The sequence below is a fragment of the Verticillium nonalfalfae genome (genome assembly GCF_003724135.2).
Source record: "Verticillium nonalfalfae strain VnAa140/NRRL 66861 chromosome Unknown scaffold_43, whole genome shotgun sequence".
Classification (NCBI taxonomy): Eukaryota; Fungi; Ascomycota; class Sordariomycetes; order Glomerellales; family Plectosphaerellaceae; genus Verticillium; species Verticillium nonalfalfae.
In genome coordinates this window covers 162599-187264 of record NW_021167268.1, presented here as the reverse complement: position 1 = coordinate 187264, position 24666 = coordinate 162599, and the positions used below count along the sequence as shown (strand labels likewise).

General features: G+C 55.4%; 6 protein-coding genes across 6 annotated transcripts; 2 read left to right on the top strand and 4 right to left on the bottom strand.

Annotated features, from left to right (window-relative positions):
• Positions 1-78: 78 nt before the first annotated feature.
• D7B24_006303 (uncharacterized protein) lies at positions 79-4319 on the bottom strand (the record flags this gene model as incomplete). The annotated part of the gene is made up of 3 exons (XM_028640436.1): positions 79-699; positions 760-3779; positions 4256-4319. The coding sequence occupies 3 exons, from the start codon at positions 4317-4319 to the stop codon at positions 79-81; spliced, it is 3705 nt and encodes a 1234-aa protein (XP_028495423.1).
• A 109-nt stretch (positions 4320-4428) lies between these two features.
• Positions 4429-6767, top strand: D7B24_006302 (uncharacterized protein; the record flags this gene model as incomplete). The annotated part of the gene is made up of 2 exons (XM_028640435.1): positions 4429-4764; positions 4818-6767. The coding sequence occupies 2 exons, from the start codon at positions 4429-4431 to the stop codon at positions 6765-6767; spliced, it is 2286 nt and encodes a 761-aa protein (XP_028495422.1).
• Positions 6768-7185: 418 nt separating this feature from the next.
• D7B24_006301 (uncharacterized protein) lies at positions 7186-8169 on the bottom strand (the record flags this gene model as incomplete). The annotated part of the gene is made up of 1 exon (XM_028640434.1): positions 7186-8169. One exon carries the CDS (start codon positions 8167-8169, stop codon positions 7186-7188), a length of 984 nt encoding a protein of 327 aa, XP_028495421.1.
• A 6781-nt stretch (positions 8170-14950) lies between these two features.
• Positions 14951-15948, top strand: D7B24_006300 (uncharacterized protein; the record flags this gene model as incomplete). The annotated part of the gene is made up of 3 exons (XM_028640433.1): positions 14951-15289; positions 15355-15531; positions 15634-15948. The coding sequence occupies 3 exons, from the start codon at positions 14951-14953 to the stop codon at positions 15946-15948; spliced, it is 831 nt and encodes a 276-aa protein (XP_028495420.1).
• A 231-nt stretch (positions 15949-16179) lies between these two features.
• On the bottom strand, positions 16180-17967 carry D7B24_006299 (uncharacterized protein; the record flags this gene model as incomplete). Its single annotated transcript, XM_028640432.1, has 1 exon — positions 16180-17967. The coding sequence occupies one exon, from the start codon at positions 17965-17967 to the stop codon at positions 16180-16182; it is 1788 nt and encodes a 595-aa protein (XP_028495419.1).
• A 642-nt stretch (positions 17968-18609) lies between these two features.
• On the bottom strand, positions 18610-23715 carry D7B24_006298 (putative NRPS-like protein biosynthetic cluster; the record flags this gene model as incomplete). The annotated part of the gene is made up of 6 exons (XM_028640431.1): positions 18610-21819; positions 21897-21949; positions 22006-22762; positions 22843-22894; positions 22946-23228; positions 23283-23715. The coding sequence occupies 6 exons, from the start codon at positions 23713-23715 to the stop codon at positions 18610-18612; spliced, it is 4788 nt and encodes a 1595-aa protein (XP_028495418.1).
• Positions 23716-24666: the final 951 nt, after the last annotated feature.

Sequence of the window (24666 nt, the reverse complement as noted above, 5' to 3'; positions counted from 1 at the left end):
TAATGCCCCCGATGTTCGAAAAACAGAAGCTGCGCTACGCACGCTAGGATATACTAGGATATGGAGCAGGCGGCCTGCCTACAGGACGTACCCTCCACTGCCCAGGCAGCGCCATTCCCTGACGCCCCTGCCTTCCTCGAGTTCGACGCACCACCAGAGCACCTCCTTGGCCCGCTCCGGCAGACCGCTCTCCTCGTGCGCGCGGGCCAGCGCGAACCACGCCTCGGAGTAGTCCCAGGCGGACCCCAACTTGGTGAGGCCCGTCAGGAGGCCGCTCGCGCGATCACGAGCCGCGAGGCGGTCGATTAGCGGCAGCGAGCTGGCCTTGTAAGGGGCGGGTAGCTTGTCATCGTCCTCTGTCTTCGAGTCCTTGTCGTGGATGATGCAGGACTCGGCGTGATGTTCCGCGTTGACTGATTTGCCGGAACCCAGTCCAAGCGGCTCGGAGCGGAGCCCATCAGCTGGTGTTGTTATACTTGGCAGGGACGCCGAAGGGGTGAGGTCCGAGTCGAAGAGTCCGTTTTCGATGGAGAGGCTGGGCACGGTGGGCGGTGGGCGGATCTGCTCCGTGAAAATATCAAGGAGGATACTGGAGAGGCCCACAATGGCCGCAGGGTGATTGGGGAAGTGCGTCAGAGCGGACTCAAACTCGGAACGAGCGTCGTAGGGTGCTTCTTTGGCGAGCGAGAGGTAGCCGAGCTATGCAGAGGTTAGTCTTGGTCCTATTCTTCGTGTCGATTCATTGCCATGGGACCGTACCTCTGCCCAAACGTCACCCCACAGTTCGTCGATACTTTTTCTCTCCGCCCATCCCGCGTTTCGGTACGAAGCCCCGTTCTCCGATGCGCTCCGCTCCGTGTCAAGTCCCTGCACCAGCTTCTGCGCCTCTCCAACAGCGCCCCGGCAGTCTTCAAACATGTCAGCTCTTCGATAGAAACCCGCGATCATCAGCCACACTTTAACGAGAAGGGTGGTTCGCTGCTTCCGCTGCACTTCCTGAGAAAACTTGATGACAGGCAAAGGATTGGTGATGGTGTATGTTGCATCTGCGGAGATTTCTGAATAGGAATATGCGGTTGTCTTGGAAGCCTGGGATGTGTACGAGTCGAGATGATTGAGGGTCTGGCCCCGAGGTCCTGTGAATCCTGAGGCTTGTTGCCTGCCGCCGTTGGCAGAGCCGAGGAAATCTGTCAAGGGAATCTCGGTCGTAGGAGTGAAAAAGACTTCGCCATCAACAACTGTGGGTGAGTGAATAGGGGGGCCGAGGCTAGGCGCCCTCTTCCGACTGCTGCTGCTCTCTCTTTTCTTGAGGCTGTTGCGCCTGCCAGACTCGCTTCTCCCCCTCAACCTACGAGAAGGTTTGCGCTCTGTCACTTGCCCAGATTCACCGGTCACCTGGATGGTCGGCGCAACGCCGGCAGAAGTCTGCGAAGTAGGGGGCCGTGTCGATAGCGCCACGGACTTTTCGCTTTCGAGGAGGCTCGCGCGTCTGGAAGTACGACCTGTGCGCTCAGATCGGCCGCCGAAGATGCTGCTCCTAATACTGCGCAGCGTGCCGGCCGAGCTCTTCGGTACCTCTGTCGTTGTGGGCAAGTTGAGAGTGGGCTTGCTAGGCTTGACATCGCCAAAAAGCCGCTGAAAGAAGGAGAGCAGCTCGTGGCTAGCATTGACAGCAAATTCAGGACCTTCGACGACCTCTACAAGGGCAAGCTGCGTCATTTTGACCTCGAGAATGCTCTCACGTTCAAAGTCATCCATTTCGTCCACAACTGCGCTGTGTGCGTTGGCGTGCTTCTCGTCGAGGTCATTCAGATGATCGCTCCTGAATCCCTCCTTAGATCTACCGAAAAGAATTGTATCATCGCCAAACTGCTCGAACGCGCCCTCGCACGATCTCTCTGCCATGGCATAGTCCTGCCGCGCGCTCATCAACAAGGCAAGCAGGTGCCACAACGGGAGAAGCGAGCGTTGTTGCCAGTATGGGCCATGATAGTGATTTTGGACATCGTCTGATGACTTGTGCGCAATCAAGGCGGTCTTGACAATCTCAATGGCCGGCGTCAACTCCCTCCGCTCCGCCAACAGAAGGCCAAGGGCAAATAGACTGCGAACGTCGCGAGTACGGCCGAGCTCTGGTGAGACTGCTTTTCGAAGACATCGAATCGCCTTGGCTTGCAGTTCAACTCGAGAGCCGGCGTCGTATGTAACACGGGACCAATGGGCATGTGATAGACCCACCGCCTGCCATGACAAAGCGACAGATCTGGGTGAGATCTCGGGATGGAGCGTGCTGGTGGTCTCCTCGAGTTCCGGAAGCGTGGTTCCGTCCGAGACACCTGCCCTCAGCTGCGGCAATCTCGCCATCCAGTCCTCCAGCTCAGCACCCAGATCTTTGGCTTTCTCAATGGCGTCCTTGCCCCCGTACCGACAAAGCGCTAGGATGCACTGCGAGATTGTTTCGAGGACCGTGCCGTCGTCATCGAGTCCGCCCTCGGAATGTCCCGTCTTGTCCACTCTTGCCTTGCCGTGCTTGACCAGCTCCAAGTACGAATCAAAAGCTTTGAACGCAAGGTCGAATTCGGCGACTGACAGGTGAACAGTGAAGATGAACCTTAGAATGGCAGTCGAGTGGTAGGTTTTAGTCGCAGCACGGTAAAAGACATCCAAAGCGCCACGGCTGACGCTCTCACGGCCGCCTTCACCGAGGTCTTCTTCTCTCCATCCGCGACCACAAAGAATGGACCAATTCTTCATGACGGACTTGGCAAACTCCTCGACTTCCTCACGCTCCTCATCAGCCTTCGGAAATTGGGTTTCCGCAATCAGCAGAGCCTCAAAAGCGGCCTCCACCTTTTTCAGTTCCACGCGCAGCAGGCTTCTCGGAGACATCTCGGTGGTCATCGCGGGCAAGCTGCCTGTAGGGTAAGGGAGGTTAAGGTCGAGGATGTTGGAAAGGGCGGAGTAATATTCGTTCCAGACGCGCCGCCTCGGGACAGAGCCTCTGTAGCCCTGGCCACCGACAACTGTGAAGGCCTCCCAGTACCTGGCCCAGGACCGATAGCAGGCCAGAGAGTCTATGTCCTGGAGGGACCTCTCGTTGGACTGGAGAGCCTCGCTCTGCAGCATACAGAACTCGGTCAAGAACAGCTCGGAGCAGTATCGCAGTTGTTTACCGGCGCTCTTTCTCGACCATATGGCTGTGGCAGCCGGCAGAGCGGCCTCGAATATGCGTAGTGCTTCCTCCCTCTGTCCACTGACGACCAGGCAGTCGGCCTTGAGGTAGGCTGCCTTGAGCGAGCAGACGCTCGTCCATTCGGACACCTTGTTGTCGGGATCCTGGATATTTTGTTGGTCAAGGGTTGAAGGCAGTCTCGTAGCGGCCAAGCGGTATTCCTTGCTGGTCCAGTGCACCCAGCCCACGGCAACTTGCGCCTGGAATTTATCTTCGGGGTGCAGGTCGTCATTCACGATAGTCTCGAGAAGTTTGGAGATCTGTTCAGCCGTGTCGATGTCGCTCGCAGGTGCTGCAGCAGTCTGAGGTCGTGCGGTCTGGGGACGGGAGGCGGTGTTCGAAGAGGATTTGGAGGATGTTGACACGGCGTACTCGAGCTCGGCGGTCAAGGTGAGGCATGTTCGATCCGGCGCATGTTTCCTGATTTTGCGCACGAACTCCGGAACAGCTTGCCAATTTCCCTCGGCCCTCGCAGCATCGAGGGCCTGGATGTAGTGAGCAGCTTTGGTCGCGTCGGGCTGGAGGTGTTGGCGAGGGATTAGCCAAGCTGTACGTCATTGATGCAGCCAGATTGGCATCACGGAAGGGGGGTCCCCTGGACGCCATCAATGCTCACCATTTTGCGCCAAGATGAGATGCCCAGTACAGCAGAAGTACAGAAAAACAAGGACGCGACGCTATCGTGTTTGCAGTCGTGGCATGCTCGGTAGGTTTTTTGTCGCGGGGAAGATTGGGACCTGCGTCACGTAAGGGGGCTCGCCAGAGGCAGCAGAAAGAATGTTGGAAGCAGGATACGACAGTTGTGCCTGCCATGGAGCTCGGGGCTAGCCAGCAACAAACAGCAGGAGCATCTGACGGGCACCGTCAGCAGCCCGGCGGCAGGGGCTTAGGCAGGAGCTCCCTCCTGGACCTACCGGGACTGTCGATCGACGAACCGTAGCAGGAGCAGGAACAAGGGGGGTTGGAAATTTTGACCAATCAGAAATGGTGGACCTGAGGTCCCGCAAAAAGGTACGGAGGTACTTCTCAATCGCTGCCAAAAAAGTTTCAACAGCTGCTTCCTCAGTTCCTCAGAGGTTTTGCTCATTGATCAGAAAGAAGTGCTTGCGACATCTCGTATTGCAATCTGCCACCGAGACAGACTCATCGACTTTTGGTTTCAACCGCCTGGGAGATTGGTCAAAATCAAGGCTGCCATGTCTCTTCCCCCGGATCTGCGCGTCCTCTGCCGCCGCCTCACATCTACACCACCCGCTCAGCTGCCTCACTCGATACCGGCTTTCACAGGCCACGTTCTTCGGTGCCGAGATGTCCTCTCCACGCCGCACGATCCCAAGGCCAAGGATGGCGCGAACGAGGCCTACATGCTGGTGCATAAGCTCAAGACAATCATCACGACACTTCTCAACGGCAAAAGCGCTGCCGGCCGTTTTACTGGTGTGACACTCGTCAAGGCCGTGGTCGATGTTGGTGGATGGGAGTGTCTGCGCGAATCTGGACCATGGGTCCGCAGTCTTCTGTCTATTCTTCAGGTGGGTTGACTGTGAGCGATACCTGGCGTCAGGCAATGTACTCACAACTGCAGAAAAACGACCCCTTCGCCGTCAAAGAGTTGTGTGTGGTGGCACTCATCAAGATCTACACCCTCGTCAACGGCTTCCAGACATTGACGCGCGAGATCGCGACCCCCACCATTGCCACTTTCTTCAACGCTTGCCTACAGCTCGTGAAACAGCCATCGGTTGGCGAACGCTTGAAGACACCGCTGCACCTTGTCGAGACGATTCTGGACGCCTTTGCTACACTGCAACCTCTCTACCCCGCCACCTGCCGCCCGTTCAACAAGGATATCAGGGTCGTCATCAAGCCGTATCTCGCACCTACTTCTTCCGACGACATCTTGGTCCCCGAGTCTTTGCAGCGCGTAAGCCGAAGAGTCGTCATCTCCATCCACTTTACTACCGCCGGCAAGTCTGGCCCAAGCGACGAATGGGCCAAGTTTGCGGCAGAACTGCCGAAGGATTTTCATCTCTGTGCAGACCAGGTCTTTCGCGCTGTTCAAGAGAGCTGGGATACTGTCCCGCCACGCGCGCGGTCCACTGTCAACTATGACGCCCCGCCGCAGGGGGAGGATTCGGGCATTCAGCTGCCTGCGTGGAAGGGCGTTCGCGCTGGTGGTGACAGACTGATCGGGTTGTTCCGGCTCATGGCGGACTCGCTGCGCTACCCTACCAAAGACTTTGGCGTCATTCCTGTCGGCGCGTTCCTTGATACTGTCAGCCGCGTCTCTCTCATCAGCCGTCGTGGCAAGACACAAACGTGGGAGCAGGCTCTCGAGACTCATCCGGCTATTGGCAGAGAGGAGAAGGAGGAGCTTTGGAGTATCATGGCCAGCATTCACGTTGCGGCACTCGAGCTTCTCCAGACTCTCTTCAAGAGACTGCAACACAATGCCCTTCCTCTTGCGTCCGAAAGTCTCGACATTGTCGTTCTGATTCTCAAGTCTGGCATCGATAACCCGATTGTTCGTGTCGCCGCGTACAAAATCCTCTGCGACATGCTGCCGATTGTTGGTCCCGGCATGAGCAAGCCGGCAATTGACGCCGTCGGCGTCGTCATGCTTGCATCCTGCCGTGATCTGCAGCAGGAAGCGGGCCACCTCGCAGCCCCCGCGCCCTCCAGCAAGCCCGAATCGGGCGCCAAGAAGAACAGCATCGCCGCGAATGCTGACCTCTTCCTCCCCCAACAGCAAGGTGACGCAGCTTTGACTCCCGCCAACACCACTGGTCTTGCCAAAGAGCAACTGGAAATCGCCGAGACGCTTCTGGCCAGCCTCCTCGCCAACATCCCACAGCGGCGCCTCAAGCCGGGCCTGCGTGGGCTGCTCGACCAGACAGCTGTGCTCAGCCAGAGCAGGGATGCCATGCTCGCCAGTGTCCTGAATCCTTACATCAACGAGTCTGGTAAAAGCTACGCCAGTATCCTACCGCATCTGTCGCGCCGCTTCCCTCGCGATCAAGGGGTTGAGATTCTTCGGTCCAACATTCGCTCCTCAGCGCCCTCGTCTGGTGATGGCGTCGACATGACGGCCGGCTTTGAAGAGCTGGAAGAAGTAGAAGATGACGAAGATGATGATGAGATGGTCGATGCCATTGAAGTGCAAGGCAGCGGCGAGGACTCAAAGGCTGACGAGGCCGAGGGTGGCAGCGGTTTTGGCATTGCCTCCAAGACGGCTCCCGTGCTGAGCGGCGAGGGCAAGGATCTGGCTAGCAGTAACAGCCCTTTCCTGACGCACAAGCCGTCCACCGTTGAAGTGGCAGGCGGTTCTTTGGCGTCTCAGAAGCGCAAGCTCGAGGACGCCGTGGACGTGGTACCGCCATACAAGAAGTATGGCGTGGAGAAGAGCATACCGGAGCGGCCCGTGGCTGCGGCCGCCGAGAAGAAGGCGGCGGAAGGAGAAGGAGAGAGCGATGACGAAAGTGTCGATCTGAACATGGACCTGGACGATCTGGACGACGAGGAGGATGAAGAGTAAATGTTAGCAGCCATGTGTACGTCTTGGCGTCGTTGGATAGAATGCTTGCATACATGGCGGCGAGACAAACAGACCACGCAAGTTCTGATACCCCAACCCTTAGCTCGATCGACCTCATCTCAGTGTTGTTCTCCTGTTGCTTCTGGGTATAGTTCTGTCCCAATCCCGGCATCACATTCGAGAGCGTCTCATGACTTTTTATTCCTGCACCATCCTGCGGTGATTCTCCTGCCGAAGCACAACAGCAGCCGAAATGTCCAGGCTGCTCCCGACCAGTACATGCAGCGCAACCCCCGTCAGCGCATCCGCATCCAACGCCGATGAACCTTCCCAAGAAACAAGCGACGGGACAAAATTGCAACAAGAAAAAAAAAAAACCCCCCGACGACAACCCAATTCAGAAAAAAAAGAAGAAACATTAATCCCTCAGCCATGCTCTCCTCTTCTCCTCCTTTCTCGCTTTCCTCTTCTCCTTGAACTGCTTCAGCTCCGTCTTGCTGAGCTTCTTGCCCGACCTCTCGGCCTTGAGACTCCGGCCGTCGTGCGAGTTGGCCGCGGCGTCGACGTCGAAGAAGGCATTCATCTGCCGCCTGCTCTTGGCCTCGTCCGAGTGCCGATCCGGCCCGTCCCCGGCGGCCTGGAACTGGCCCGTGAAGCGGTTAAAGGCGACCGCGGCGGCGTAGTCGCCTCCCAGCAGTTGTCCGGCCTGCGCGGCGGCAGCGTGCTGCTCCGCCTCCGAGGGCTCCGTCTGGGCGTACCAGGCCGTGGGGTCGTAGTCGCCGTGGATGGCGGGGTTGTAGCCGCCGGCGGGCGGGCGCGATGTGTCTGCTGGCAGCGGCGGCGGCGCGGTGAGGGCTGTGGCCGCGGCTGACGTGCCTGGCGCGCCGGGCGTGGCTGTCGTGGACGAGGAGGCGGCGGCGGCGAGGCGCGGGTTGTCCCATTGCGTGGCGCCGGTGAAGCGGTTGTAGAAGAAGTAGGCCTGGGTCGTGGCGTCCCACTGGAAATCCCAGCCGTCGTCTCCGGCGGCGGGCGGGGCCTCGTTGGGGAGCGGCGGCGCCTCGTTCGGCAGGGGAGGCTGTTCGTCGGGCAGAGGGGGGTCGGAGGGGCTGGGGGTTGGGGAGGCCGAGTGTGTTTCGCCGGGCTCGGGCGAGGATCGGGTGGATGATGGTGGTGCCGCTGACGGGTCGTCGATCGTGTCTGGTTGTGCGGCACCGTCGTCCTTCGCAGGGGCGGCCGCGGCTTCGGAGTCGCGTGACGCCGTGTCCTCGAGCTGAGGATCGTGTTCGGGCGATGCGCCGGCAGCGGCAACAGCAGCAGCAATGGCAGCCTCGGCCTCGGCGTCAGCATCAGCTCCTGCCATTTCGGTCTCGACGCGGCTCGGGGAGAGAGGGTCGGAAGCCATGGCGAAAGAGGGCGACAAAGATGGGTGCTCTGCTTCAATGCAATGTGGTGGAGAGCTTCATGCCCGGTTGATGAAACGTATGGGTTGGCCGCAGACGTGTGTTGGTGGTATCGTATGACTGTGGTGGAAAGCCGTGGGGACGCGTGGGGAGACTGGAGTCAAGGTTTGCAGGTCGCGAACATGTGCATTGAGATCGAGGCTCTCTGCTCTACAACCAAGTCGCAGCTCAGGCGCGGCTGGTCCAGCGAAAAATCCAGGGCTGCGTCATGGCAGGTGGACTGTGTTGATCTTCCGCGCACTGTATTATGCACAGTACGATACTTGGACCTCGACACCACCGAAAGGTCCCTGTCTTCTTCTGCTTTCTACAGCTCTCCTCGATCATCTCGCTGACCACATCTCTATCACTGGTGATCATGGCATCTTACTGAGACGCTGGCATAGCACGAACCCCCCACCCCCATCCAAATGAGTGTGGTGTATGGATTCCACACCCTCTTGACTCGCCATTAATCTTATCGCAGTTATTTCCCCAGTTTTGATGAACCTAGAACTTGTTGGCGGTATTCACTTGGGGCTTCCAGGGCATTCACTCAGTGCCATTCACCTGTTGCCAGGTGGCCTGTGCCTGGCAGCTCCCATAGCTTAGTTCCAGGCACCCTCCTGCCTGCAGAATAGCTTCCCAATAAAACCACACCTTTCTCAGACCCTTGACCCCCAACAGAACTGACCTACTTGGTCAAACGTCCAGACCAAACGGAGAAACCGTGAACGTGGGACCATTTGAAAGCATCGAAGGCTACTTGATTCCTCCGTCCAAAAGGGACTGCTTTAATCTTCTGTGTACGTCCTGCCCTGATCCAAGTCACGACTCCAAACTACACCCGAGCCAATCTCGCGCCCAATAGTTCGAGACGTTGCGCGCACCATAGGTCCCGTTTCCAGACTCCCTCAAGGCGTTACTAGTGATCAGGACTACCACCCTCGCCTGATCGCCTGGTCATGTGAGTACAGTCCACCTGATCGCTATTGCAGGCATAATCTCCAGTCCGCAAAGCAGCTCAATAGAGGCAAGTGTGCCCCTAAGTGTTGACGTCTGGAATTCGATCAGTAACAGGAGCGCTTCCAAAGTGCTGGCCAGTCGGTTTACGTACTAACAACGTGGAAGCCTTGTCCATACTCTTTCAGGCATGGGTCTGTTCCCCACCAGCCTTTGCTAAGACACTGCGTGTATTTAGCAAACGAAAATACAAGGGGCCACGTCACGATGCCTACGTAGTAGTCGTTTCGGCTCCGCCAAAGGGCGGGAGCGTCATTGCGCTGCCCCCAATAACCGCCCTTCTTCTTGCAGAGGGACTTACCCAGATCCCGTGATACGCCACTACAGTAGCTGAGATAATACGGCCCAGTTTGAGCAGTTACGGTGACGCTATGACGGGTGTTAGTCGAGAGTCATGATGTCTTTCAGAAAGGATCGAGGCACCTCAAAAGTGCCATGATAGCCACGCTGGTGATCTTCATGATAGAATGATGTGCAGCGTTGTGAAGGGTAAGTTTTGCTTGTTGTAGTGAATGAGGGCTACTGATTTGATGCCTCTGGATTTCTGAATACCAACAACCATCATTTGGCGACAGGACGTGGGAATTTATAGAAAATCAGGACCACCTTCCTCAACGGCCCTAAAAGCTTATTAGAAGACTGATGCCCTCCATTCCTCCGGATTTGATACGAGACTAGACAACCTGAGCTATATAAAATGTTGGACTATACAAAGATGTCTGATACACGAGAAATTGTGTTTTCCAAAAGTGTAGATATACGAGATTCTGACGATCAGGTGCTACAGAGGCGGAGCTGAAAATGTCGGCCGGATTTTAAGGACATCGTCGCTGTCGTCGTCGTAGAAGACTGGCATTTGTGTCAGAGCGATGGAACAAGCAGCGTGAAGAGAGGTCTTCCGCATAGGGGTCCAACGAGCCCTTGGCAAGGACGTAGTAGAGGTCTGGGTCGAACAAGTTTATCCCTTTAGGAGCGAGAAAGGTCTCAGGTACTTTGGAGCCAAGCCCGACCGGCTCAACCGCCTACTTGAAACATCCTTGTATGATATAGGGCGATCAAGTGATATTATATAATTCGTCCGGAAGCTCAATTCTACCATAGTGTCTGGAGCGCCTAGTACGTACCGTTGTACCTAAGGTCGTTCTTGGTCCTAAAGGGGCACATGCTATCCAGTTGATCAGCTTAGCGTTGCCTTACGTATTCCTCACGCTACTATGATAGTATGAACTGGTAGGACCGACTGCGCCTGTCGTTATTTCTAATTATATGGTATGTGTGGATATGGTGTGTGTGGGTTCAAGTCGATAGCTAGCTAAGATTGTCTGGCCATAGCATCAATGTAGAAACCAAGTCCTCATTTGAAGCCAGGGCCGGCTACCGGAGACGGCAGGAAGGCTTAATTACTCTCATGGGCACCAGAGCTGACGCAACGGCCAGCTTTTAGGAAGACGCTTTTGACTAGGTCAATATCGTCTTCTCAAGAACGAAAGGTCTAACCCAGGTGATATCCGAGGTTAATTTCTAGCTAGGGGTAGGAATAACTCTGAATACTCCCGACCCGCAGCTAAGAGTCCAATCGCCGAAGGGCCGTCCCCGACCTCCCACGGCTTTTTCCCATGCCCAGCAGCTCTCAAATCTCTGATTTCGACCCCTGAACCTCCGTGTTCTAGAGATCCGCAGGCGTCTCCTGGCAATTCGTGTATTTACTCTGTTAAAATGGCGAGATCAGGTCACGAGGATTCGTCCGCTGCTCGAGTCGATCTGTCACACTCTGTATATTGACCACGGTATCTATCGGTGGGGCAGTAGGCATCATAAGTGGTCTCGGGGACCGCCAGGTGTGCGTCGGGGTTCCCACTTTGCTCAGTCACGGCGTTCATGTCAACCCGGATAAAATTGAGTTTGGACGCAGCCGAGCTCCATCGGGAGCGGCGCGTTAGTTAACCCGATCAGTACGGCGCCTGGTTGGGGGTCAAACACGGAGCCGACCACGCCACCGGGTTAACCCCTCAGACACCTGCCTATGTACTCGCATCAATGTGTGTGTGTGTTGGTGGACGGCTCACCTAACCTGTGATCCTTTCGTCAAAAGGCGCTGTCGCCTATTCCCTCGAGCTGACGCTTTGCCTCATTCTTTGATTGATGGAATGAGTGCAAGCCTTGATCACGATCTTTTGGATGAAACTGTCACGATTTTATTCTTACAACTGTCACCACTTAATCTCCTTTTCAGCGCGTCATAGCGCCATGTCATTTCGAGGCCCCCAAGTTACTTAGCTTGCGCAACGCCCTTTGTCCTCTCTAACGAAGATGTTCCCCTTCGAGACTCGGAACGTAACTGCTTCAAGACCAATGGTTCTAGCAACGACTTTTTCTCTGACCATATCTTCTTCGATTTCCGCACATTGAAGCAGTACACCAATGTTTCATCCATCCTCGGGGATGAGGACGACACTACAGCGGCCGACGTGACAAGCGACTACTTCGACAGCAACAAATGGACCGAGACCTAGGGTATCCAGACTTGGAATGACAGCGACCGCTTAGGCGCTGACGATACCGACGCTTCGGTCCTCCTCATCGATTTGCTTAACAACCTATACATTGACGCCAGCGACGAAAGCCAAGATGACGCCTCGCCATCTGACACCTTCCTGACGATGCGGACTGGAGGTTTCAGACAGCGTCCGAGTTTAAATCGATCCTAGGCTCCTACCAGCATGTGTCTATTCGCATGCATGCGCGCACTATCGGCTGGCGCGGTGCCTGTACCGCCTGGCTCACCTACCGGGACAATGACGCTGGGACGGCAGACGTCCAGGAAGCAGACATGGAAGTGAGGCTGGGCCACGCGACCTCATACAATACACTAATCAACTATCCTTCACCACCCAGGGGGACGACGTTGAAGGCGCGTCGACAAACGCGAGCATGCCCAAAGGTGTAACATGGAGCGACTGGGCCGTGCATCGCATGGACTGGACGCCAAGGCAAAGCACATGGTTTGCCAATGGCGCGGAGGTGGCGGACATCAAGCTTCAGGCTCCTAAAGATCCCAGCAGAATCTTGTTCATTGCTTGGAGTGATGGCGGCAGCTGGACGGGCAAGATGGCCGTCAATGACACGGCTTATCTTCAGATCCAGTGGATTGAGTTTGTTTTTAATGTCACTGGTACGAATGACGCCAACGACAGGAAGAGACGACTTGCGCCGAAGCCTGAGGGCGGCCCTGAGGGCGGCCCTCACAGCCCTCCCACGCGATGCGACGTAGACAACGGATGCAAAGTCGTCTGCAGCATTGATGAATCTGGTCATGTTGGCGAAGCGGTTATGCTTTGGAACGGCACATCAGATGGTTACAGTCTCGCGACGCGACATGGATTTTCAACGGCGTTCTGGTTGCCAGCGGTCATTGTCCCAACTATGGCGTTGTCTTCGATGTCGGTTCTATGATGAACAAAGGCGCGAGAGAAACAACTATAGACATTTGCTGAACACTCAACTATTGCCAGCACATCAACTTGCTGTCTCGACGATCAAGTGCAGACCTTGGTAGTAGTCGTACTACTGGAACGCTCATATCAACCTGGGCGTGTAGCATGTAGCTTCACTGGTGCACTGGCACCACCTGAAGCCGGCCTCCCGATCAGATTGTCTGGGGCATGACAGAGGAATGCCTGGCAATGAACGGAATACGTCTTCAGGGGCACCATCATTAACAGGTTCCTGGCTGAGACCGGTATTGACGACCGCGTAGTATACATCCCTCATGAGGTATCACAGCCACAGAAGCCTTTTCCCTAGAAAGAGTAACTGTGGGGGTTTTTCCCCCATAGAAACCCTTGCCGTTATGATTTTTTCGTTTAATCCCCGTAACAGGCCTCCAGAAGCTGATCTTTTGTAGGACAACTTTGAGATTGCAGTAGTCGTATGGAAGCTGACAACGAATAGGGCGCTAGTGGTAGTGTGGATGCTGATTTAGGCTTGAGAAGCCCAACGTGTCTTCCGTGCCAGGACCTCCGGTGAACAGGTCCGGGTTTATTTGAGTCGGCATCCCGTCGGGGTGGCTGTATCGGAAGCCCAGGTGGTGCAACCTTGCGTCCAAGCTGGGCCGGTTGGAGTCGGAGGCATTCTGTCGGCAGCTCGCCTCAAAATCGGCCTTACAGCCGGTTTTCTAAGGCAGAATCTCGCGCAACGATGTCAGTAGATATATCGCGTCGTCGGTCCTCCGCTGTTACTCGTGAGCAACAGCAATGATGGCCGTTATTGTCAGTTCGATTGGCGCAGGGTTAGGGAGGTGCCTTGCTGAAGTGCTTGTAACGAGCCTTGGCATATCTTGTACTTTTTACCTCCGGAGTGACGAGCACAACAAAATGCCACCAACCCCGCTAGCCAAACGCCTCGACCTTTCAGAGGCATAATGTAAACCCTTGTGTTTTGTATGCTCTTCCCTCATATCGTCTGCTGCTTCACCGTGAGACCTACAGCAACCCCTTAAAACGAACTCTATCTCTCACGAAGACTGCGTGCACATTGTCGAACCCACCTGTTGAAAACAAAATTGGAATCGAGTGGTGATTGTCCCAGCCATCAGAGGCTGTCTGGAAACCTTCGTGCCTGCTTTTGCATTTTGAGGGGGTTTGTCAATGGGACGACTCTAATATATCGGCTTAATCCGACCCAGTACGTTACAAACTACCAGAGCACCTTGCGATCGCCTGTTCATATAGGTCCTTACTCATGAAGGAAGCAATGGACTCTGCAGATGATCCCTGACATGCCTATTGCATATGAACTTGATGTACGCCACGAATCTTTGACTATTCAGCGAGTTCAAGATCCTCTCTTATCATTTGACTGGTAGTAGATGCACCATCACAGAAAGGCGGGTTTGGGAGTCATATGGTGCTAGGCCCGTTGTCAGCACACCCCTGATCATGTAGCGAGAGCAGCGTAGGATTTGAAAATCCGAGGTTCTGGCTAGACGTCGAGACTTAAGACCAGCACCTGTCATCAACCACGAACAGCGACAGGCTGGCTCGCCGCCTGTTGCCCAGGAAAGACAATGGGGGGTAACTTGACTGAGTCGAATATCCGGTTCGTCAATAAAGCCGATCACGGAACGATCACGCGACATGAACATTCAATCAAGGGGCCCAGGGCGCTGAGAGGCTTGCAGGTCAGTCGTTCGCGAGCTCCAAGCGACGTCTCATGTTGTCGATCATACTCCTTGCCCCAAGACCCTGAAGCCCAGTCAAGTCCGTGCGCACAGCTACGCATTCAGCCATGATTCCACAAGCATGCTTTTGACAGTTTCCACGTTTATGACAGCTGTGTGTCAAATATGAGCCTGGAGAACTCTGCTCCCGGGATCCTCGGACCCTGAAGCTGGCTGGACAAAATCTGGTCAACTGGCCGAATTGCTGTCCTGATCCAGTTACTATCAGCCCGCATCGCAACCTCTGCAGCATCGTAGGCCCCGCCAACCTGGAAAGGCCTCTCGCAACCCCTGTTCACCCCTGCCTGACATCGCGCCGTGCACTTCGACCAGACGTCCGAGCACCAAGTTCTTAGGACCTCCCCTCTTTCAGGGTCGTATTGGGAGCATAATACATCCCTTAAAGAAAGGCGAGCCAGCCGCTCGTTCCTGGCCTCGGTACCAGTCGATCAATTTTGTACCTCACGATCGTACGTTTTCGCGTAGGATATACTTTTCTCAGCATGAAGTCCATCTTGGCGTTACCATACTTCGTCGCCGGTGCTGTGGCTGGAGGTCTTGACACAAGGCAGAGTGGCGACAGCAACTCGTGCCCACAGATTCACATCTTGGGCGCGCGAGAACCGACAGCGCCAGCGGGCTTGGGCTCTACACAGGGTATCGTCCAGCTCTTGTTGGACCAGTTTCCCTCTTCGACGGCTGAGGCTATCGATTACCCAGCTGAAGGTGGTGATGCATATGGGCGGAGCGTGACGGCGGGACTCAGGGCCCTGCTGAATCAAACGCAAGCCGTCATGACAAGGTGCCCAGAGACCAAGTTTGTGCTCGTAGGGTACTCCATGGTAAGGCATTTCGAAGCGCGGGTATATACCTGAGACGAAGGCGCTGACGAGCCGTGAGTTCGCAGGGCGCCCAAATCATCGACGATGCCATGTGCGGCGGACCCGATCCCCCGAGTCTCATCACCGACATGATCCCCATGTCTCCCGAGATGGGCGAGAAAGTCGTTGCGACACTGTGGATGGGCAACCCACGATTCTTCAGCCCTTCACCCTATAGCGTCGGATCAGCTAAGCTCGGTGGCGTACGTCCCTCCCGTTTCCTTGGCGCCATCTCTCCATTCATCTCTCTCCCTTTTCTCTGTCTCTCTCCTTGGTACGAAGAGCACAAAGCTGACATGAATCAGTTTGCGGCACGGGAGCAGGGCTTCGTGTGCGCCACCTACGCCGAGAGGATCCAGTCCTACTGCGACGAAAGGGACCCCTACTGCTCCAAGGGTAGCAGCGACCTGACGCACCAGAACTATGCTTATAAGTACGGGAGCTCGGCGCTGAACTTTGTCAAGGCAAGGGTCATGGCGGATGCGTCAGATGTCGACATGGCGTCGAACGAGAGTACTGCTGCGGCCACCGAGACCGATTCCTCTGCGGAAGGGTGGGCGAGGCCGCCTTTGGTCTTATCAATGGCCCTCGGCATGGGTGCATTGGGTCTTGCTCTTTGAGACTGGGTGATCGTGTCGTGCATTTATGAGCAACTGACTCAAGTATCTGGCGTTTTTGGGAGGGGGACACTTGTACGTAGCATGCTTGGGTAGCATTGACCTGGTTCTAGAAAAGAGAGAGTGTGTTTGGCGTCAATGTGACGCGGCGGGATGCGCATGATCGGCTGTCTAGACAATTCGGGGAGTTGGCTCTATTGTAATCTATCAAATCAACAATCAACAATCAAAAATCTACCAAACATGTCCCTTGTTCTGCTTGATGCTGATGACATTTATATCCTTCCACATCAACACAGCAACCAGACCAACCACCCACATGCCCGTGCCAACAGCCAACATCCTGGCCAGGCTGTCCTGGTAGGCATGCTGGATGGCGATGCGTGCGTCAGACCCAACCGGATACGACAGCTGCGTGGAAATGTTGGCGTAAATGCGTTCGAGGTTTGGCAGCTCGGCGCGGGGGAGATACGCCTCGAGCCTCTGCGGGAAGACGTCCTGCCAAATGGCCGACGCGGCCGTCAGGCCAATTGCGCCGCCAATGTTGCCAAACATGCCGAGAACGGCGAGGCAGATGGCGACGTGCTGGTGGGAGGCGGCGGCGAGGATGGCGAGCTCGTCGCAGACCATAATGGTGGCGGCGGCGACGGAGATGAGGATCTGGCACAGGACAATGGGCGCCACGGCAGCGCCGATGCTGCACAGGTACAGCATGAGCCCCGAGCCGGCGGCGCTAAGCGGGATGCCGACGTGTAGGCAGATGGGACGGAAGCGGCCCGTGTAGTGGATCAGGGCGCCGACGCCGATGCCGCAGAGAACGGAGCAGACGGTGTAGCTCTGCACCACGTAGCTCGCATTTTCGACGCTGAGATCGTTGACCACCTGCAGGTACGAGCTGAAGAAGCTGTTCCAGACAAAGTAGCTCAGGAAGAGCGTCGCCGACAGGAGGCACGCGCCGGCGACGGTGCCGTCGACGAGCAGCGCGTAAGGAATCAGTGTCATCGAGGCGTACCGCCGCTCCCAGACGACAAAGCCGGCCGTCAGACTGATGCCGGCGCTGAGCATGCCCAGGATGACAGCAGGACTCCAGCCCTGCACGGTGTAGAGGTTGAACGGCAGCAGAAAGAGGGCGACGCCGGAGGAGAGCAGGATGAGGCCCACGGCATCGAACTGCTCGCAGTAGTAGCGGAAGCCCTCCCAGAACGTGCGGTCCTCGTCGTCGGCGCCGTTCTTCACGACGAGACCCTGCTTCTTCGCCTTGAGATGGTTGTTCCAGAGGACACCGAACAGCGGGAGCGTGATGGCGGGCACCATGATCGTAGAAACGCCGAAAGCCCAGCGCCAACCCGGCCCCTCAAGGAATTTTGACGCGATCGGTCCGGCTGCGAAGCACGTAATGATGTTTGGCGAGCTGACAATGGCCTGCAACAAGCCTCGGTTCCGCAGTGAAGACGTATCGGCTACGAAGACCATCAAGCTGTACAGAATGCCGTTATTGCCTACGGTGCCTAGAACCTGGGCCACAGCATACATCTCAATGTTGTTGCAGGCGGTCATCATGACGAGTCCAAGAGTGGCCAGCATGATGCAGAATAGAAAGCCGTGAGGGCGCCCGAACACGTCCAGGATCTTGGCTAGGGTGAGATTTGTGACACCGCCGACGACGCTGCTCAGAATGCCGACCGTCGGGGTTAGCGAATGCATGGCGAATGCCGACGTGACATAAGGCGTGAGGATCATGGTCGAGCCTGCGACGACACCCTCGACAAAGTGGGTGAGCCAGATCATCACGTAGACAGTGATGAGAGCGCCAGTCGTCCATGTCATTGCGACGGCCTCAATGCTCTGGACACCTGGCTGAGGGTCCACAGAATGATCGTCCTCAATACGGTCATCTGGGGTGTGTAGAGCTGCATCTTCGGCAATGTTGGATTCGTGCGACTCATGGCTGAGGAGACTGAGGTTCTCGTCATCGTCTGATCTGCTGCCAGCGCTGACATGGCTCTCGGCTTGGGGCTTCATGGTCTGCTCCGGTTGGTTGCATTCAACTGGGTGGCCAGTTTCCCTTCTGAAATGATAAGGGTGTCAGTCGATGGGCTTCTAGACAAAACAGCATGTCATTAGAAAATGCAACATTGAACACATCGAGCGCTGCAGAATAGAGCGAGGAGTGCACATGGCGTCCGAAAGGGCGCAATGCGGGAGGGTACGGGTTTTGTGCAAGTGGCTGTAACCTGCTCACTGGTAACCTTCTCACGTACGCAAAACGTGCTCACTGTGGAGGATCACCAGTGAGTGCCCTACTGGCCTTCCGCTTCTATGCTAAGCACTGTAGTAAAACTAACTCATTTAGGAGGGTCTGAGACCTGCATCTGCGGCCGCCTGTGCGACCCCTGGAGAATCATCGAGTGGGGGTTACAATGAGGTGTAAGTCCAGGGGTCTGCATCCTTCAGGAAGAGCATACATGGCGTGCTCATTCGTGTGATTCGATACGCGCACGGGAGGCACATCAGTACTAAACACTTGCCTGCCTGTCTGTCGCATATGCGATGGTTTATCATGGAAAGAATAAGATGCTGCGTCAAAGCGATAAAGATATGTCATTGCAATTCCTTGCCTGAACTAAATGATAGGAAACGCGCCTTCGTGCATAAGGAAAACATCTAGCAACAGGTATCTACAAGCTCGGCGTACTTCGTGAAATCGTCATCCGTCATGAACATGTCCAGCTCCTCCGGGTGCGTCCCCAAAACAAGCTCTACGCCACCGTCCTTGCGCAGCGGGAAGACGACCAGGAACCGGAAGCGCCCATTGCCGCGCTCAATCAGCGGCCTCATCGACTCGGGCGAGCCCTCGTTTCCGAAGAAGGCGTCACCAAAGTTAATTTCGCTAGCGGGGAAAAGCATCATGTTGGAAATCATGGCGTTCATGTGCTCAAGGCCCATGTTCGCCGTCGAGAATCTGCTGTGATCCGGCAGCGATTGCAGGATTGTCAGCGCATCATGGACGACCGAGGGCGTGATGCGCGCGGCGGCCTGGCGCAGAAGATACGCCACCTGACCGACGCTCGTCTCGGGCGCGCAAAGCGTCTCGACGGGCATTGTCGATCGGCTGAGCACAAGGAGGCTGCCCATGTAGGTTGACGGCAACATTGACGAGAAGAATGGGCGGCCGTCTGTTGGCAGCTCAAGGATTGACAGGTCATTGTCCGAGAAGGACTCCTTGCGGATCTCCTTGGCTACGCGGTATCGCGCCCTGATGGCGGCACGCCAGAAGAAGGCTTGCACAATGTCGCTGATGGATGTGATAACACCCTTGGCCGCGGGATCGGCAAGGACCTCTTGCTTCATGCTGTTGAGCTTCTCGGGCGTGATGACGAATAGTGTCGTCTTAAGGCATCTCTCGGCGCGTGGCAAAGGCCAGACGTTGTGCAGCGGGAATTCCGGCCTGGGTGGCAGAGTCCACTCTGTCCTACTGACAGGAGCTGGAGTGTTACTATCGGCCTCTGGCGGGAAGAAAGGCAGGAAATTCCAGGTTCCGGGGTCAATTTCCTCTAGAGGACGGACCCAGCCTTCTTGCTCGTGAATGATCTCTGGCAGGCTGTGGTTGAAGCTCTCAGGATCAAACCATTCGCATGTTGCAGATTCGTCGCCCTGAAGAAATCTACAGTTCTCGGCCCAAGCCTTGATGGCGACCATGACACCGAGGCCGTCGAGACAGCAGTGATTTAGGTCGACTGCCAGAATGCAACCGCCCGTCACGAAGTTCGCCTGACCAACGAAAATGTTGGCGGGAAACTTCGGAAACGGATCGTCCCTGAGGACAACGTCATCTCGACAGAGTGACGGGGCAAAGCCTGCCTCTCGCATTTTCTTGTAAGACGGAAGAACTCCAGAGAGGTCCTTGTAAACGAGACGATTGTGGACCGACGTTGCCTTCGAAAGGGGGGGCATCGTGACGCAGAGGTCTCCCTTTGTGTAGCCGATCACCTGCTCTGAGCAGTGCATCATCTTCCCACTGAGGCCGGGAATCATGTCAAAAGTGCGGTTGAGGCCCGCTTGGAGATTCTGGAAGACTTGCTCAAAGTCGGCCCCCTCACGAAGCGGGAAATAGAACATGAGACCCATGCCATGGTTGGGGTTGACATAATCAAAGGCGTTAAGGCCAAAGGTTTGTCGTGCCTTATGCTGAGCGATCAAGTTGTTCAGCTTGACGTTGTCCTGGTTGACATGTGCCTGCTCTGAAGCCTTCTCCTTGGCCCTCTTCTCCTCTGACAGCTTCAATACGGTCTCTGAGAGGCCCTTAATCGTAGGGTTGGCATACACGTGGCGGGGAGCAATCTTCTCTCCGAGCCCTGTAGCTGCACGAATGGTCTTGACCGCTGCGAAGACACCCAGAGAGTCCAGGCCGAGAGCAAACAGATCCGTTTCAGGGGGGACCTCGCTGCCTTCAGGTAGAGATGAAGCCAAAATCCCACGGAGACAGTCCTGGACGGAATCAATCGAGGCTAAGTCAACGTGGATGTTCACCTCAACATCTTCACTGCGTGAGCTGTAGAATCGTTCGATGTAGTCGCTATACAAAGCAAGGGTGGCAGGTCTCTTGATCGTGCCCTTGTCGGTGCGAATGAAGGGTTTGCCAGGGTCGGAAAAGGTCACGAAGTCCTTGTGCAGCTGGTTTTTGTGAAGCGACATGGAGTTTGCCTTCTTGACTGTTTCCCAGATGCTATCGAGTAGCGAATCGGGCTTGTGCGACGGGTCCTTGAGTTCGATAAGTAGACCAGCCTGAGGCTTTGCCGTTCCGAAAACAAGACATCCGTTGATGGCAGGATGTGTAGTAACGAAAGCCTCAGTTTCCAGAGGCGAAATCTTGTAACCGTTGGACAGCACAACGAGGTCATCGCTCCGTCCTTTGAAGGCCCAAAGATTTGGCTTGCTCGTATGTCTTCTGTACAAGTCCTTGAAGTTGATCGAATCCTTGTCTGGGAACGTATGGAAGATGCCTTGCATAAGGGGCCAGGAATCGTTCCGATGAACCCAGTGCTCATAGGTGTCGTCGTCGATCTGTTTGAACTCGAAGCCTGAAGACGGATGGAAGCAGAACCAGAACCAGTCTTCCCTCTCCGTCACGAGGTTGCCGATGAATAGGCCTTCAGTCGTGCCCGTAAGGTTCAGCACTCTGATCACTTCATTGACCTTTCCTGCGCTGACGGGGCTGACGGGACCTCCGGACGCGCAGATGAACTTGGACGGCTGGAATTTTGCCAATACTTCGGGTGTCTCGCCCAGCTCGTCGACGAGAGATGGCACCATGCTCCAAATGTCAATGCTTGCAGTCTCGGCTAACTTTTCCACGAGGTTGATATTGGGGAGCACGCCCACAGGACCCAAGACACAGTGTAGGTTGAAGAGGGCGGGCATCATGATGTCCATTATGACCCCTGCTCCGTGGCTCATGGGGAATGACGAGTAGATCCTGTCACCCGACTTCCAGTTGGATGTCCAGGGAGCGAGGTCAAAATCGGGTTCGTCTACTGGCGGCAGCAGCCGCACAGCGTCCATTGTGCCAACGAGACTATGCGACCATGGGATAGGCTTGGGGACTCCGGTTGTTCCAGAAGTATGCAGAAAACAGAATGGATCGTTCTTAGCTTCTTCAAAGGTCTTGGTGTAGGGAAATGGTTCAGTAGGTGTTGTGCTGAGTAGGTCATCGAGCAGTGGGAGTTGTAGGATCTTCATTGGTCGCTGTTGGAGCACGTCCTTAACGAGAGGGATAGTGGCCGCATCTCCAGCGGAAGCCCAGATGTTACACTTTGTAGCCTCGAGGACTGCCAAAGCTCCCTCTGTATTGTTCTTAGGAGATAGGAAGAGTGCCTGTCAGAGAATAGGCGTCAGCTTCTTTCTGACGTGTCGATGGCTCTCCAAAATTAGCCTAGAAACCTGTCACTTACTGTATAGTTGGTCTTGACACAGGCGTAAGTCAGGAGAACGTGTCTCAGGTCGTCTAATCAAACACGTCAGTTTCAAATTGCGTCCAGAGATGGGATATCATAAACTTACGCGGTCCAATGTAACCCACAGGCTGAATCTGCTCAGTATCTCCAACCTGTGCGTGAAGCCACCACGCCAACTTGTCAACGGCTTGAGTGAAAAGTTGGGCGGAAATATCACGGAATTCAAGAGACTCGGCAGAAAGCTTTGTTAGGGAGAACACAACACGCTCAGGCTCGACGACGGCAAGGCTGTCCATAATCTGCGGAATCAGTCGTCTGCCATAAGGCGTGTCATCACGATCAGGCTCCTGCGACAGCGAAACGCTACTTGGCTTCTCTACTGGACTCGAAGCGAGACTTGGAGGTGAGTTTGTTGCAGGCGTCGCCTGGGTATTGCCTTCTGAAAGTTCTGATTGCGAGAAGAAAGATGATCGCTTGACAGAGGCAGAGTCCGAGGAGGCGATTGTGGAAGGCGTTGAAGCGCCACTTAGGTACTCGTGGACGCTCAGTGGCCTGGCTTGTCGGAGGTAGTCGGCTGTGGCCTCGGTGATGCCCTCGGAGCCCTTCTCTGGCGGTTGTTCTTCAAAGTGACTCGGGCGGCCGTCCTCATAGACTACCTTCAACCGCTTGTCCTTGCTAAACTCGCCCATGGGAGCGCTGACCCACTGGCCGTCTGCTAGCTGAGCAACGGTGCAGTGCCATGGGGTCGTGAAACCGGTTTTTGTGCTGAGGAGGCTGATGGAAATCTTGTCCCCTGCAACAGATTCGTGAATGGAAAGACGGAGATGATTCGGGAACTTGTTTTTGACAGCTCCAGCAAAAGCCTACACGAAAGTAAGTCATCGCAATTACAGGCGCACGAGGCGACGGGGGGGGGGGGGGGGGGGTGGAGGACAGAACATACATATCCTCGTATCAGCATCTGCTTTGCCAAGTATTTGCAGTCTCTCTTGTAACTGTTTGAAGTTCGCTCGGTTCCACGTGGAAAGATGTGTTTCAGATCCGACTCTAGGAATCTCTTGTATCCGAGATATGTGAGCTTGGTGTCTGGATTTGAGGCAATCTCATCGTCAATGTTGAGATCTTCCCTGCCGTGCTCATTAAGGAGCATGCGACGGAAGTTGGTGCAGTTGGCAATGTAGACGATGTCCCTCATGTCCTTAGGCATCGGGGAATCGAGCAAATCACCGATCCGGCAGAAGTCGACATTGTCAAATCTTTTCTGGATGGACATTTTTCGCAGAGCCTGTCCATAGGCCCAAGTATCTTGATCCGAGATACATAGCAGATCTGCAGCAAAATTTAGCTGATGGTATCGATCAATCACGGACGAATCGTGATTACCGTTGTATGTGATGCCGTCTGAGATGATGGTGACGCTGGCGCCGGGTGAATACACGTTCCGAATTTGGACGCACATGGAATTCAACCGGCCGAGAGCCAATTCTTCAGCCTTATCAGGCAGATTACCGAGTACTTTATATACCTTATTGGCTGATTTGAACGGGAATGCAGGAAGACATGTCTTGACTGGCTGCTGTGCCGCGACGAATCGGGCAATGACCGACAAGAAGTTGATCTCACGCTTCTCCAGCAACTCCTGCGTGTTGTCGAATTTGTTAAGCGCGTGCTCAAAAATGATATCCAGGATTAGTCGAGATATATCCTTGACATGATGTTCCTGGTCAGCAAACAGGGTGTTTGCTGAAGACACGGCACCGTCCAGGCAGGAGAGGGGGCCGTGAGCAGCGGCATTAGGCGTTCGGATCGCTGCCATGTGGGCGGTGGGGGGTGTATGGGTCCCTGCGTAACTTTGATTGAAGGACCGACACAAGAAATGACTGTCTGGGTTGAAATGCAGTATCGATTGGCGGCGATGCAATGTCAACGTGCTGTTGGTGGCAGGATGATGGACGGTCGAGCAGAAAAGCTGGGGCTAGGTTGCAAGTTGAGAGGCACCGCGATGGACCCTAGTGAGGACACAGATAACCTTTCTCACCGCAGGATAGGGCAAGATACCTCAGAGAAAGTCATGAGGCGGAGGGAATCTTGTTGGGTATGAAAGTTTCTGAGAATGCGAGACGAGGAAGGCACGCTGCAGAGAAAGGGTACGGGAGAGAGCCAAAGGCCTGTCTACTTAAAACGCAATTAACAGCTCTAACGAGCGCTGTGCTGATGGTAGGGGCGCCACCGAAAGCCTTGTCGACGAGGACAAAAAGACAGGGGGCGAACTGAAGGATGCTCATGGTGCGCTTCTCTTGTGATGCCTCGACGCCTTCAGGATGGGTGCCGAACCTGCGCTTACTTACTCAACGTGCGTACTCAACATGCGCAAGTGTCCGCTAGCCCCACAGGGTTTGGACCGCGGTCCTCTCCGAGCCTTGAGCATGTTCGAGGCGATTTCACGCCCAGGACGATCTGACTGAGCCTAGGAAGGTTGGCGACCTGGCTGTGCACCCGGGCTCGTGGAGAATCAGGAGGGGGGTGGTTCGAGAGAAGGCGAGGCTGACGACACTTTGGGGGTCATGCATGTGCTTGGTCTTGCGGTGTGATCCGGTGCGCCCATGTACGTGCCAGGATCACCGACCTGCCGTTTTGGATGAAGAACATACCCTGGATATCGTCCCCACTGCGAGCTTATTTACTTGTTCTTATTCCGGGTCACTTCGTGATAGAAGGCTGAGTCGTAATGAGTATTGCAAAGTAAACTGGCCTTCCTTTTTCAGAG